Raw genomic sequence first — 16448 nt, forward strand, 5'->3', positions numbered from 1 at the left:
CTGTCATCAATCAAAGCTGACCTAGTCTTGCTGTCACTATAAAACAGTCAGCTTCAAGATAAAATCTAAATCAGATTTTCAGATGAAATAGGAATTCTAGGAGCATCCGGAATAGACCTAAATAACTTCAGTGTAAGCAACAAAACACTGCCACCCAGTGAGCCGAAGGAAAATCTGCTAGTATGTCGTTCAAGTAACTGCATCGTGAATGGCAGCATAAAATTTGGCTGGTGTACTTCCTACAGTCTAATTGTGCTTTTTCCAGTTAAAGAGCCTCCTGATCATTTTCTAAAAAGGCACTACTTCAATACATTTTCTTTTAAAATAATTTGCTTTTCCTATATTAAAAATAAGGTCTATGTCAGTTTATGCTGTGGGGATCACAATGCACTCTGCTGTGGCTATTGTATCGACCAACCAGTTGGGTTACCTTGCGTGCAGTTTTGAGGATCTCACAACCTTGTAATAACCAACCCTACAGTATTTCACTCTTTACAAATTCAATTCCAATGTGGGGAAGGGAGGGCCCTACCAAGTGCCAGTTCTACAAGTTTCCTTCTTGTATCATCCTGCAGATTTCAAGATCAAGTTTTTCTGAGGCAGGTAACAAAAAGCCTGGTGACTACTTTTTAAGTAGTTTGAAAGCCTCTGTTTATGTGTAGTCTTCCATAGCAGAAAGAAACAATATTTGTTGCAAAGAAAGCAGATATGGTTTGTAAAGAAAAAAATTAGATTGTTTTGGTTTTCAGAACTGGAAGACATGTTGGCTTTGACTAAATGTATAGTAGCTCTACTGAGGCAAATGAAAGCTGCATCTGCATGTCTGTAGACAGAATGCAATCTTTAATGTCTAGCATAAATTGTGGTTTCATTTTGAGTACTTAACATCTCCTTTGAGACACTTGTGTTCACTGCCAGCTGTTAATGTCCTGCACAATTAAATTTCTAGGGATTGAAAAGCCCCAATATGAACATCTTAAACTTGCACAGGAGCCAATAAGTAGAGAAGACATATTTTTATTATGATTATTTGACAGCCTTTACCAAAGCTGACATCTCTCCCTTAAAAATATTCCAGTTATTCCAAACATTGTTTATGTCATTTCACACAAAACTAAATTTGATCTCTTCTTTGCCAGACCCAGACTGGCGTCTTAGAATGCATTTTTAACAGGTAAAACTTCATCAACAATAAACCTGCCAACCTTCTTTAGAAGGTTTATTCCTTAGAAACTTTTAAAGTCAGTAGATTCCAAGGGATGGATTCCATTTAATCAGAAAACAGTTGTAACAGGTGCTGTTTTCAGACCTGCTGCATTGCAGAATTAGCTTTTATGGATGATCCTGTTATCGTTTTACCCGAGCTCCTGAAATGCAGAAAAGGCTACATTTAGGAAGAAGACATTGCTTTATCCAATTGTGTGCAGAATCGGACACTTGAGGGAAGTTCCCCAAACAAAGTGCAAACTTAGACAGAAAGCTTAGCATTATTTATACACTCAAATTTACATAATCTGTTAGTTTGGCATATACCTCACATTGACCACCCCTATCCACTATATTAACATATTGCTAATGTTGTAAAACTATACTACACATGCATGGGGGGGTCTGGGGTGGACGTCGGTAGTCATTTGAGTGGGTGCCCCCTACTCATTTTGAAGTTAATTCCAGGATACCCCACAACTGTTATTCTCGCCAGGTGCTTTGTAGTATTCTGTAAGTATCCTGGTCTTCCTTAATCGCTAAAGTCTATATGGCCATTTTCTAAGATAAGTTCCTTTTACAAAAGTTCCTGTTACAAAATTCCATCCTTGACATCCTGAGTGTTCAAAGTTACAATAGCTAAAGCGTGTGTACATTTAATTTGAACTCTGTCGGTATCAATCCTGCACTTACTGATACATTTCTTACGGGAGTTGCTATTTTTGTTGCTCTTTCCCCACTGGCACTGCTGGTGACACTGCTTTTGAAGCCATTTCCTTTTCTGCTGATGCTACAGATTCTCCGGAGGGAATTCAATTGCTGTGGTCATTGCTAATGGCCCCGAATGGGTACTTCTTTTGTTACCCAAAGTACTTCTATTTTTATTCTCTGATATACCCATCCGGGCCCTGGAAAAAAATCATTGACAGACCGCATGCAGGTAAGTGCTTCATGGCTCTGTGTGACAACAAACGGCAGCGAGACGGTGAGATGGTGCTGCTGCTGGCAGCCACCCCAGGCACTGCCTCAGCTCCAGACCCTGCCCCCGGGCTGGAGTAGTTCCTCCCACCCGTCCTTCCTCCACCGTCAGAAAGGGGTGTGTGTGTCCGTGTGTTACACGATCGACTGCACCCGGCAGAGCTTTCCCTCTTCTCGGCACTGTGACAGAGGTGTGCAATCGGTGTGAGGGGGATGGGGCCCACTACACCAGGGAAAATGAAGGAAAGCTCCCGAAGCCCCGGTCCCTCAGGGGCAGGCCCTCCCTCACCGACGATGCCCCGGTCCCTCAGGGGCAGGCCCTCCCTCACCGACGATGCCCCGGTCCCTCAGGGGCAGGCCCTCCCTCACCGACGAAGCCCCGGTCCCTCAGGGGCAGGCCCTGCCTCACCGAAAGGATCGGCTCAACAGATGCAGGGGAGTCAGAGGAAAGGGGAGAGCGGGGACGCCCCTGCCCCACCGCACCTTTGAGGCGCCGCTGCCCGCTCCGCAGGAACCTCGGCAGCGCCACCGCCCGCGGCGGCTGCCTCCACGGGGCCGAAGCAGTGCGTGCCTCCTCCCGGCCCCGCCTCTGCGTTAATCCCCCTGACCTCCGCCGTGGGGCCGGCACTTGGCGACACCGGCGCTCCAGCCCGGGCCCGCCGCGCCGTGAGGGAACTGCCAGAGCGGGCGGCGGGAGGGGCGGTGCAGCACAGCGGCTGTCCTGGCGGGGGCGCTGCCTCCCGCCGCCCCCTCCCCCCCCCCCCAGAGTCCAGTCACCCGCCTCCGCCTCCATTTCCCAGCGCACGGCGCGGCGGCGGGGCAGGAAGTCCCGTGCGCCTGAGTCAGGGGAGGAGGGGGAGCCGCTGCCGGGCGCTGGCCATGGCGCTGGAGACCCTGTCCCCGGACTGGGAATTCGACCGCCTCGACGACGGCTCGCAGAGTGAGCGCTGGCGGAAGGCGGGGCGGGAGGGCCGGGGCCAGCGCCAGCGCTAGGCCGGCGGGGCTGCGGAGGGAACCGCTACAGCGTGGGGGGAGGCGCGGGCTGAGGAGACCCTGGTCCCCTCCCGGCCCCGGCCCCCTCCCGGCCCCTCACGTCGCTGTATCCCCGCTGGGAACGGGCGGGAGGAGGAGGCAGCCGTGGGAGCTGAGCGGGGCCACCCTCCCGGCTTCCCTCACGGACCCTGCCCGGTGAGGGGAGCCGGGTGTTCGCCGCGTCCCTTACCCCGGCCGCCCGCCCTGCGCGCATCGTCCTCCGGTCGGGCCCGCGGGCGTAGAGTGCCGCGGTGGCCTTTTTTCCGGCTACCACCCAAGTTGTCGGGGATTGTTTGGGGTGGGAGAGGGGCTTTTCCAACCCATCATCCTTTACCCCCCCGGGGGGTCGCCTCCGGTGCCCCGGTGTGGCAGGGGTGGGGTGGGGGGGTGGCAGTCTTGTGTGACCTTCCCTTGCACGAACCAGGCAGGAGGAACAGAGGTTCTTGTCGTGGGGACGGTGTTTCTTTCCTTCCTGATCATTTCTCGTGGCTCACAAATTTTTGCAATTGCTTCCTCAGTTAGCCAGAGAAGTCATACCGGGATAAGTTAGTTATCTGCAGCTTCCATTGGTAGAGGTTTGCTGGCACGGAGTTGGGTGGTCACTTGCAGTTTCACCTTTAAAAAACAATTAAGTAAGACCTTGTGATACTGAAGTCTTTGATAGTGGGTTTGTGTGCCCGTCAAAATCCACGCTTTTCTCAGCCTGTGGAGGTGACCTACTTTCTAAACAGGGAATGTGTATGGTTGTCACACTGTAATACACACTGTAAATTGAACTCTGCCAAAATAATTACACCAGGTGTTTCTGTGAAAATATGTCACTTATGGACCAACTGTTTCATATATAATGTTATCCCAAGGGATGATACTGTTTATACCATAGTAATTTAGTTTGGATTTCAGTGGAAACTGAAGCTGGCCAGAGCCAAGGTTTTTACCAGTTCTCCAGCTGTAGAATGGAAAATGTAGCTTTTACTGAAAATGCCAGATCTCTGCTAGTTTGACCATGACATTAAGTGCAGCTGTGAGAACTTTACATGATATAGTATGCTTCGTTACCACCATCTTGACAGTGAACAAACAGGCCGATCTGTTGAGAACAGCACACGGTGTTGTCCTAGAGAAAAGCCAAAGAAAAATCCTGTGACTTGAAAAACATTTTTTGTTGTTATTACTGTCTACTTTCATTTTATACCTATATCACTAACCTTTAGCGATTATAATGTCCTCAACCGAGGACACAAGATACTAAGTAAGTTTGTTGCATTTCTGTCTTAGGTATTTATGGACATGGCACTTGCAAATGCTGCTGTGGCATTAAGTCCATTGACTATTGATATTGCTCATTTTATGGAAGAAGATTGAGTTGGGGAATCTGTACTGCTGAGTAGATCTCTCTCATTGTTCGAATTATAATGTTTTTATCACCTGAGGAGAAACTAAATCAAACCTTATTGTAAATGCATTCTACCCTTTGAAGTATGTCTGCTGCTCTAAAGAAAAACTTAAAAAAAAAAAATCTGATTTCTGTGATTTCTTTTTCTTTCTCTGTGTGAGCCAGTTTGTTTAGGAAAATTTTTCTGCATCTTCCCCCATCTCCAAGTCCTTCTTTTAATCAGTTCAGCCATACCTGACTCTGGCTAGCTAGAAGCTTTCACTCTCTTGTCTGTCTAAAATAGTGAGAAATTATCCACGCTTGTCTCTTATTTTGTATATAATCAGTACAAGGTGGCAAATTGATGGCTAACAATAGTTACATATTGGAAATATTTAACATCAGTTAAGTTGAGCTATAGCATTGTTCAAACCCATCATTTGGCTGCTGGAAAGGGGACAGTTTGTGGGTCTCTAGCACAGCACTGCTGCAAGATTTTGTTTGAGAAATGCTGCCTGTTTCATGGGGAGTTGATTTGAACAGCAGTGCTAATTTACTACTGTTGTATGACTTGGAATCTTCTGCTGTTCTTCTGATAAAGCCCCAGTATCTCCCGTCAGTTTTGCTGCTTAGTTTGTCTATTATGTGAGGGGAGGAGATGGGATTAGGGGTATACTGCAGCATAACTCTATAATGGTAAGTCTCCATACTCTGCGTTTTCTAGCAGTAAAGTACTGAAGCTGACATGGTGGCTGGTTAAACTTCATTCTGCAGGGCTCTGCATCCATCAGTGTTTTACTAGTTTTCTGCAGCAGAGCTTCCAGAAGATGCACTGGAAGGAACTTGAAAGATGAGATGAATTTAGTAGAATGGAATAATACAATGATACAACTCAAGGGCTGCACATCAGTGTCTGGAGTGCATACTGCTGATGGAGAGGTTTTTTTTGTTCACTTGCTGCTTATCCATTTACATGAAATTCAGTCTCCTTATCTTGACAGTGCCTGTGCACTGTCTAGGCTGCAGGTACAGGTAGAGGCCAACAGCACTAATGCAGAACTTGGTGTGGGAGAATTTACTGACCCTCTTGGACAGGCTTTTCAGTCTGTGTGCCCTTATGGTTGGCATTGCTGCTGGCTTCAAAGTAGTAGCTTAGAATTAGACAGAACTTCACTGCAGTCATTTTGCCTTCTTAGTCTCAGCCTACCTGTGCATAATCCTCATCTTTTCCGTACTAATTTTTCCGTACTAATTTTTCCCCTTATGCCCGGTTCAGTGTCTCAGTAAAATATTTTCTTTCTCCAAAAAATGTCTAAGTGATAATTGATTTGGCAGTGCTCTCCCACTGAAGTACCCATCAACTACCATTTGGCAGTTACTGGCAGTGTGGATGGGTAAGAGGTTAAATGTGCAGAATAAAAGAATCTAAGTGTGTTTAACTTTCTAGAGCAGCCTACTTCCTGAAATGTGGAATGAGAGTGTCTAAAGCTACGTGAGAATTGAATTCTTGTTCAGAAAAAATTCAGTTGTTCGGCTGACTTACATTCTCTAACTTTTTTAGATAATCCTTTTTTTTGCCAAATAGCAGAAGGTCACAAGCTATTAGATTTGTTATCTAATTATGGGGAAGACACCTTAGTCTTCACACAAGAAAGGATTGTGCTTCCTTACTGAGTATTGAAGGCTTGAGCTGTAATCATTCACTCTGTAGTTTAGATTATGCAACTAAGTCAGTAATTGTATATAATTTGGGGAGGAGGGGGGGAGTGTTTTAATGTGGGAAGACGAAAGATCAGGATAGAGTGAATGAAACTTTTGTGGACTGATTGTCTTTAGACTTTCTTTGCTAATTAATACTACTATTCTTGGTGTTTGCCTAGGTGGATGTTATCATTTGGGGCAAGTAGGTTCGAAAGGTAACGGGACAGCTCTGCATTTCAGTATTCAGGTGCCAAGCAGAAGAAAAGTTCTGCTTGAAGATGGTGAATTTGCAAGTGGAGGGAATGATTAAAAGCCATAAACTTCCCATGTAATGCCTAAGTAACTTACTGAGAGGTAGCAGGGAAAGAGTAGGAGGATTGCTACTAATTCAGCTGCTGCTCAGGCTAAATGATTAGACCCTTTGCCTCAAAGTTCTAGTGTAATTGTTTATGTACTGGTTCAGCTGATGGGTAGAATCATCTGTTCTAATTTCTACAGTTGTTTCTTTGCTCAGCATCTTTATGTGATTATTAGGTTTGTTAAGATTTTAGTTTGAAAATATATGTATGTTTAAAAAATAATTTTCTGCAAACCACTTAAATATTTGGTATTCTTTAAGTAGTATTTGGATTTATTTTAAACTGACACTAAGTTGTAGGATTGTTTTTAAACAAATAAGAACTTTATGTTAAAGATGTGATTGTCTAAAGGAAAAATGCTGCAGCAAAATGAGGAATACAGTACTGGAGCTAAACAGCAACAGGTTAAATATTTTTTTAATAAATTTTTGAAATTGTAGTTTACTGAACAGTCTATAAAACTGTACGAATGTTATCAATTCTCAGAAATTCATGCTGAAGTGCAGTTGAAGAATTATGGAAAATTTCTTGAGGAATATACATCTCAGCTGAAGAGAATTGAAGATGCTTTGGATGACTCTGTTGGAGATGTTTGGGACTTCAGTCTTGATCCCATTGCATTAAAGGTCTTCATATATTTCTTATGCATTGCAACTGTTATTTTCCTAGTTTCTCCTTCCCTTCAAAACCTGAGAAGTAAAAGCTTGATGCATTTGTGCTCTTAAAATTTTGACTTCTGTGTTTGAGAAACCTATCCAGTAGTATTTTAATTATCAAATAATTAAAAAATTGGTGTGTATCATAAGAGAAGTTGTTTTCATATTATTCTTTTCCAGTCTTTTGGATACTAGTGGAAGTTAAGGGAACTTAAGAGTTCTTCATGTGCTGGGAAGGCGAATTTCAGCAAACTTCTTCCCTATGGGTGTTGGTACTCTTTATCTGGGTGTTGGGGTTCCAGAAGAGCTTACAAATAGTTGTATAACTGTAGAGCAAACTATGTGTGTATTTATAGTTGTCTTTTGACGTAATAGCCTTGGTACAGTATTTTCTGTCCTCCAGAGGTGGCTATTTCCTTGATCGTAAGTTCTCTGTCCTCTGTGGAACATTATGGTTTTTCTTTGAATTTACAGAGAAATTTAAAATGCAGTGCATTTAAAAGCACTTTTGTTACCATATGGAACTTGTCTGCGCTGAAGATGCACTCTTTAGCAAGCATCTGTCTGAATAATTGGAATAAATTACGTGTAGGGCCACCACAGTGCTGGATATGTATGAACTAGTCAATATCGTGGCTGACTTCAGTACAAAATGTCAGTGCCTGTATACAAATAATACAGTATGCATCCTGTTTCCTGCATTTGGGATTCTTAATTGATGTTTTAGGTTTCCTTTCTACATACTCCATAACAACCATGCTTTTGCTTTCCAAGTTTTGTAAGTAAATTGTTGGAAATGCTGTATAGTGTACCTAGTTATTTGCCTTTCTGCCTGGAGTGAAAGGAAAGGTATTTCCATCTAAATGTGAAGAGTGAAGGTTTCCTGCAGCATAGCTTACCTGTAATGGGCAATTATTGCTCTTTTATTACGGACCCTATCTGAGATTAAACCGGGGGGTGGAATACTTACCTAGTTGGATAAATGTATTTTTGACCAATATTTTCTAAAGTTGTTTGTTTGTTGGTTTTGGTTGTTTTTGGTTTTTGTTTTTTTTTTTTTCTTCTTTTATTTTAGCTTTTGCCATATGAACAGTCTTCCCTGCTGGAGCTCATAAAGACAGAAAACAAGGTAAATGCTTTATACATAAAAGAAAAAACAAAATAGAATTATTCTAGCTAAAACCAAGCCCTCTGAATGTGAATCTATTTGTAATCTCTGTGGTTTTTCCCCCCGCCTTTGAATCTAGGTTCTAAACAAAGTAATAACTGTGTATGCTGCTCTTTGCTGTGAAATCAAGAAGTTAAAATATGAGGTAAATTCAGCTATCTTTTGTTAATATGTATGAAAATGTTTGCAGATTGTCACATGATACGTAGATTTATTCTTTAGCAGTAAAGAAACAAGATATGTCTAAATAACTTTTGTAGCATGATTTCATATATCCTATTTATTAAAAAACAAATTTCTGCTTTTGTTGTTAGGCAGAAACTAAATTTTATAATGGCCTCTTGTTTTATGGAGAAGGAGGTAAGTAGCTCCCTTTTACAGTAAAAGTTTGTAGTTTTACATAGTTGCTTCAGGTTATCTTAAATGCTACAATAAGTGTAATTTTATTATACAGGTACATGCTTTATTTGTATATTTGACTGATAACCACAAAGTCCATTATTTGGTGTTCATATGGATATATCTTAGTGTCCTGTAATTGTCCTGAGTTAGCTTAAGATAATGCTAAGATTGATCTGTAAAACCCCATTACCTGCAGTATGTATTGTTACATTAACGGGAAGTTTTATTGCAGTCTTATTTACATGAGAAGTAGGGAGTACAGGCTGTTGAGGTTGTATTAAATGTATAACGTACAGCTTATATACTCTAGCAGCTATTTTTCAAAGTATGATGTTGAAAACCTGTTTTTCACATGTAAATACACCCTAAACCAATTTATTTTCTACTGGGACTAGATTTTACATTGGTTGTAGTAAAATAATAGATCTGCAGTTTGATAGTAATAAAACAATGAAACCATTAACAAATAACTTGGACCAAGTCCTGCCTACTTTAACACACTGCAGCTTCTCTTGGAACAGCTATGATTGCGTAAGTAATGTCACCTGCCTGTCAAGTGCAGGTAGTAGTACTTGCACTACTATTTAGATCATGACATAATACAGGGGCATAAGTGATTCAATTGGCAAATCATGAAACCCTGCTTTAGGTGAAAGCTGGGTTTTGTCATGAAGTTAAATTAGAACTCCTCTGAAGGACTGGTGTTAAGCTTCCACCTTAAAGGACTTTAGTCTGGGAATAAGTGCAGATCTTGGTCCTGAGGACTGGATATGTTAATGGGTTTAGAGACGTAACACCTAACTTTGTTTCCTATTTCAGAAATTTGAGAGGAAGGGAAGGCCTTTTCATAGTAGTCTTGTAAAGGAGCTTTTTTTTAAAGTTTTTCAAGACCCTTGACTGAGACAGACATATTGAGGAATATGAAACCTTTGAGCTAGGCACTGTTTATCATTCTTTTAGTGCTATATAAGATGACTGTTGTGGTTCAGTTAAGGAATATGAAGTGTGGCGTTGTGTGGTTTGGGTTTTTTTTTCTTAGCAGATTCTCACTTCTTGTCAGACATGGTTTTAAATATCTTAAAAGAAAGTGATATGCTGCCAAAATGATACTAGGGGATCCCTGAAAACTTCTCTGTGTCTCTAGCATGAAAAAAGTCAGACTGTTGCAGATTAGTGTGTTACAGCAGCAGTTTGTTCCTGATGGATGGTCTGCAGGGAATGATTGAGAATGGCAGGAGCTGAGAGGTCAGCCTTCTGTGAGTTAGGTAGGGATGCAGAAATTGTTCTCTGCTTCCGTATCCCTCCTTGTAGCACCTGCTTTGATAACAGCAAGCTTGCTTGCTTACTTGAACCAGCTGGCAAAGTTACTGACTGAAGGATGGCTGAAATTTAAACAAATACTACCCTTTTCCCTCTGTATAAAGTAACATTTTTTTCCACCTTGTCCCTGAAGTGGCTAGGGCTCATCTTTAAATGGTTAATGTTGATAGTTTTTTTTTTTTAATTTAAAATAATGAACATTACATAAAATGTGTAAAGGGGAAGCATGGAACATTTAGAATGTCCCAGAGCTCCATCTCACAGAAGTATGGAGACTCTATTTTATTTTCTGGTGACCGCTCTAAAAGAACATATTCTATGAAGCAGTATCTTTACCTGCAGTTCTTAAGCAGCTAAACCTGCAATTGTAATCCATTATTGCTCAGAGTGACCCAGTAAAAAAATTTCAGGTGTAGAGCATTAATAAGACTGTTTTGTCCGGTGGTATTACGACTGCTCCAGCTGACAGAAACAGTTTGGCATTGGCAATATTACTGTATTTCATAGTGTGCTGTTAGTGTACTTTGTTACACAAAGTGCTTTGAAGCTATGGTGGTGAGCCGTTTCTTTTTGTACAGGATGATACGTAGGAAAAAGAAAATCAGTTTCTTGAGGAAATCATATGCTACACAACTTTTTCGTCTGACTAATCATGTAGTATATTCTTTCAGTAAATAATTACCAGTGGATGTTCCTTGCAATACAAATACCTAGTACTGTCACAGAAACTTTTTAAAATGGAAAATTTTATATGAAGTTACATTATATATATGCCTTTAAATAATGCCATTTTGTATTCTTTATTTTTTTTCAGATGATTGAGACTCCCACTCCCCTCTCCCTGCTTTGTATCTAACTTATAAACAATGTAACTTTATATGAGAAAGAAACTTCAAAAATAAGTCCAGCTTAGGAAAGCAAAATTAAAAAGTTTTTAAAGCTCCATCAGTATGCTTATAATATTGTGTTCCACTTGTATGACAAAGAAATGGCTTGGAGGGCAAGCTTCAATGTTAATTTAACAGGTATAACGCAGGCTTTTGAAAGCAGTGACAAGTGTTTTGTCTTTTAAGCCACAGATTCCAGCATGGTGGAGGGAGATTGCCAAATACAGATGGGAAGATTTGTTTCTTTCTTGCAGGTATGGTATGTTTTGATTTTTTTGGACAGCAGTTATAATCTTGATTTTACTTGCGAAGTAGATTTAACCATCTGCAGCATCCTGCTTGCATCTTGCTGAAAGGCATTGCAGTCATTTGATATGTTACTATGTTTTGCCTGCAGACCTGTCACAACCAGCTGATGTATCACACATTGTTTTGGTTTTTTTTATGCTTGTCTAAAACTCTGGAAGTCTAATGAGAGGAAATTACAGTTTGTCTAATTGTTGATTAAATATATTAGAAAGAAAATGTCAGTAAAAAGATAATTGAGGTTGTTTCATTTGATAGTAAAGATACCTGTTTTTATAATTTTGATTAGCAAGTTTTAGTTTTCATTGGACACTGGGAACTGGGAATGGATTAATTGTTTATACATTTTTTTTTTTTTTTTTTTTAGCTTGTAGAAGAAAGTAAAATTAAAACATGTCCCTAGAAAAAAATTGCTTGTGCCTCACTCAAACTTTCAGGGAAGAACACTTCTCTCCTACACAGTTTGGTTGTTATCAGGGTCCTTTTACATGAAAACAGGACCTGTGTTTGTTCTAAGGATTTCCTGTCCTTTTGGGTTTCAGTCTACTGTGGGATTTTTTTTTGTCTTTAGCATAGCTTAAGTGACTGTCCTGTCCCCAAAAATGTTCCTATTTTTATGCCATATTTCTTGTAGTAAAATGTATGTGTTGAAGTAGAGAACATACAGGAAGCTTCCAGAATGTGTAAAGAAATTCTAGTTGAACAAAGGTTAAAATTCCTGTTCTTGCTGTATAGTAGCATGGCAGTAGTCATTTACTGAGCTGTAGGCTGAATGGTATAGGAAGCTGTTTTTCAGTCTCTTTTACCCTAACAACTGCACTGGGGCATGGTATCTGGAAGGAGTGGGGGTTGAGGTGTCCCCATTTTTCAAGCTTTTTGTCCTATCAGCTTTGTCAGTTTCATCCTTCATTCTCTATTTCTTTCTGAGCAGATGTTTGAGACATTTTACTAATTCTGAAATAGGGCTACTTACACTTGTGGTTTTCCAGACATTATACAGGTAGGTCCTTTCCCCTCTACAGATGCCCTGTCTGGGTGGAAGTTGAGAGCAGGGTGACTGGCTGTATGGATATCTATGTACATTGCAAATCCGCTCTGTATAACAAGTTTATGTTTGTTTATGGGGTATATGCTGATGTGTATAGTTGTAGGGTAAACGGTGCACACAAAAATAGCAGTATTGCTTGTAGCCAGCTTAGCATGCTAGGATGGCTTGCTGATTATTGAGCAACTTTGGAAAGAAGGGAGATGCAGGATGTTGCCCTGGAGGGAGTATTACTCTGCTAAGAGGTGTGTATTGCTTTTCATAAAGCTATGGGGAAAACTTTTTCCTCATTGAGTTTGTTGTTTTTCAACTGTTGTATTCTCCTGAACCCACTCAGTAGTAGTCTATATCCATAGACTTGGAAGTGCTGTTCTGGTCAATGTTATAAGCATATCCTCAAGGGCCATTCATGAAAATATGAATGAAGATGACAAAAGAGGTGGAATGTTGGTTTCACAGAGCTGAAGTCCATTGTTGGTTTATTGGCTCTTCTGAGTTTGGGATTTCTTGATTAACTAGGTGTAACAGCCTCAAATTTGCTATGTCAAAACATTTTTTTAAAAAAATAATGCTGTGAAACACTAGTTAAATACTCTTGACCCTGCAGAAGACAGTGATAATAAAATTACAATCTTGTCTGTGTTATGTAGCTGCTAAAGTGCATGTGCTGTTAAACTGGACTAGTTCCTAGAGGTTTTGAAATGGCAGCTGCTTGCCCCTTCCCCAGGAAACATGATCTCATTTGTCTATTAATCCATTCCCCTGGATTCTGTTGCCTTGTTTCAGCTGCGTTTATTAGAGCAATACAAGTATAAGAAGTAACAACACTTATGTTTTGTGTAAACTGGTGACTAATAGAAGGCAGAAGCCCAAATAAGATCTATTTTTGATGGAGAGGAAGATGGAATTCAGCTGTTAGCCAGCCTTCTGGCAGGAATGGTACACTGGCTGGTTAGCCGGTGTGGGCTGTCTGCTATGAAGCCATCTGTGTGCTGACTGCCTCTTCTCATCACACACTGATTTTTCCCTGATGAGGTTTTAGGGTGCAATAATGAGCAAATATTATTGCAGTTAAGGGCAACTCAGATTTGTTCATCCTGTTGCTCAAGGAATACCTTGTTAAAATCCAGTATAGATATTAAGGTAGTCCTTTATGTGGTCAGAGTTGACCTGTTCTAACTCATTTTGTACTATGTAATTGAGCTTAAGTTCTGTTTTAGTCAAGCATACCTCTGAAAAGTATTACCTTTATTTTTTTTAAAGCAGTATTCTGTGGTTTATCACACTCACAGTAGGTACAGGCTTCTGTGTTAACTTCTAATTTGAATTCAGCTATCACCAGTTCCCAGAGCATGACCCTTGAATCTAGTGGGAAAAGGCACAGCCTTTTCCATTAGGGCTATTTCCTCTGAAGGTACTTGGGCACTGTTGTCAAGTCACTTCTTACTGTCTTTGATAAATTAAATCAATGCTATAAATAGTCCAAGTTGTACTGGAAGCTTGTGTTCAGTAGCTTCTTAGCTTAGTCCCAGATTCTTTTTTTGGAGCTGTTAGTAGTATTTTTTCCACCATGCTGTAGGTCTGTCCAATGACTTGGATTAGGGATATAGCTGGAGCTTGGGCTGCAAGCTCAGTGATTTATGTTCAGTTTTTTGGGTGTCATGACAGCTTATGTATGAAGAAGGTCTATACATACATATGCATTTTATTTTCTTGTATTTCAGGAGCTGTCTTGCTTTGTTACCCGGTGTTACGAAGTGGTGGTGAATGTAGTGCATCAGTTGGCTGTTCTCTATACCAGCAACAAGTAATTATTCCCTAAAATACTATATTGGTTTTATGTAGTTAAGCAAATACATAAAATGTGAATGTTCTGTCTAAGGTATGTTCATTTTTGGACTATGGTTGTCTAGAGATATGGAGAGTGTTTTGCTGTGCAAGTTTAGACTTCATAAGCCGTTACAGAAGTGGATCTCTTTTATTTTCAGAAAAGGCAGTGCTTCTATATAATGAGATGTGAGTTTCTTTTTTTGTCATTTTTTGATAGAATTGGTGCCTCAGAGGCACTTAGTCTTTTCGATTAAGATTACTCTTTCATCCTTGCCATGTTTGAAAGAAAGATTCCTCCTGTTGACTGATACAGTGGATACCAGTAGCTTTAGAAGCTTAAAAATCAGATAATTTCCACGGTCTATTTTAAATATGTAAATGTTAGTATATATTTCTCATGGAACAACCATAGTTTTAACACCTGAAGTTGAGCCTTAGTAAGGACTGTTTTGTTTAGCTCCTCTGAGAACTGAGGAGAGTTTAGCTCTGAATAGAGTTGTTGAGTTGAGCTCTGAATATAACTGCAAGGCTCTTGATTCCTCCCCTCCACCCCAGATAAGATAGCATCATTCTTCTCAGTTTTGTTTGTTAGACTTTCTGTATGTGCTGGATGTGTAGCTTGGACATGGCTTTTATTAAATATGTGAAGTGATTTTGTACTTTTGGGCTACAAGGCTGTACATATCAAGGCTACTTGCTGTTAGCATAACTGAATTGGGAATTGCCGATACACCTGTGCACTGAATCCAAGCAGTGGTTTGAACCAGTCACACATGCTGTACATTTAAAAATGCAATATTAAATTTCATCATAGCATACACATTTCACATAGCATATACTTTTAATCAGATTTTGAGGTTCTTTTGTTTTCTGGAGTTACTATTTTAATGAAGAAAAATGTACCCCAAAAACCAAAGAACACGCTGTGATGCAGAATCCATAAATATGCTCCATTCTAAGGATCAAAAAGGCATTAACATTTTTTATTTTATTTACAGGAATGCACCTAACATTATAGAGACATCTGGAGTTCATTTTCAGGTGGGAATGATTTGGAACCCTTTTGCTTATGTTAATATATGTTAATATTGATCATTAATCCTGAGAAAAGCAGCAAGAAAGTGAGTTTTGAGTACAACTTTTAATCGGGAATCTCCTTTAAAGGGTTGGTTTTTTTCCTGGCATTTTATGTGGAAAGGTCTGTCATCTCCATGTCTGTCATATTGTAGCTTTCTTAGCTGAAAAGTGTTTGCATGCTCCGTTACTGTGTGCAGTATGTACTTCTGCGTGTAGACAATTTGAAAAATCCTACATTCAATGTTAAATAGATCAGTGAACTTAGTGATGCCTGTATGCAAACTGATGTTCCTTGTGTCACTACAGGAAATACTAAATCTTAAAGCTACCAAACCAAGAAATCTCTGATTTAACTCTCTAGCTGATGTCTTGTTGGCTGATAATATATTGAAGGGAACTGAAATTTTATATGCCACACATGACTGCAATAAACTTTTCAATAACTATCGTCCTTTTCTTTTTTCTTTTTTTTTTTCTAATTAAAACAGGCAATGTATGAGCATCTGGGAGAGTTGCTCACAGTCTTAATCACTCTGGATGAAATAATTGACAATCACGCCACTCTGAAAGATCACTGGACCATGTATAAGAGGTGTGTCTCTGAAGGTGTGAAAAATACCCCTACAAGATAACAGCATGTGTGTATGTGTTTGTGCCAACAATGTCAGTGTGGGAACGTGGATTTTTGGTAGCCCCGAGAGTTTTCCAGAAATCTTAATGAAGAGCAGGGCTAAGCCCCCACTGTGTCCTTGCAGCATCACCAGTAAGTTTTTAAAGTGCTGAATGTTACATTTACAATTCATGGTAAGCATCTTGACAGAGTTGGTGGGGTTTGAAATGTATTCAGTAAGATCTAATTTTATACAGAACTGGTCTAAGACTATCCCTATCTCTGTTGATCATGGGGCTGGGCATACAGATTTAAGTAAGAACTCTATCTTAAAAGCTAGAGAGTCAACAATTTTAAAGGTAGTTAAATTAGTGGAACAATAACTGTTTCATTGAATACCTAAATAAATGGGAGTTATTCAAATGCACATGCCTTATACAGTCCTAGTGGGTTTTGTTTTGTTTTGTTTTTCTTTTGGAGTTGCTGCTGGGCACAG

At 40.3% G+C, this 16448-nt stretch overlaps 1 protein-coding gene across 1 annotated transcript in view; it reads left to right on the forward strand.

The window, feature by feature from the left end:
• The first annotated feature begins 2967 nt into the window (after positions 1-2967).
• Positions 2968-16448, forward strand: part of WASHC4 (WASH complex subunit 4) — a 41460-nt gene continuing 27979 nt past the window's right edge. Inside the window, exons 1-9 of the mRNA XM_080394022.1 lie at positions 2968-3124; positions 7138-7277; positions 8383-8436; positions 8555-8620; positions 8790-8835; positions 11271-11338; positions 14160-14242; positions 15264-15306; positions 15831-15934. Of these exons, the coding sequence (XP_080250148.1) occupies positions 3064-3124; positions 7138-7277; positions 8383-8436; positions 8555-8620; positions 8790-8835; positions 11271-11338; positions 14160-14242; positions 15264-15306; positions 15831-15934 (665 nt within the window). The 5' untranslated portion in view covers positions 2968-3063. The remainder of the gene's footprint in view (positions 3125-7137; positions 7278-8382; positions 8437-8554; positions 8621-8789; positions 8836-11270; positions 11339-14159; positions 14243-15263; positions 15307-15830; positions 15935-16448) is intronic.

Source organism: Falco punctatus (genome assembly GCF_963210335.1).
Source record: "Falco punctatus genome assembly, chromosome: 6".
Lineage (NCBI taxonomy): Eukaryota > Metazoa > Chordata > Aves > Falconiformes > Falconidae > Falco > Falco punctatus.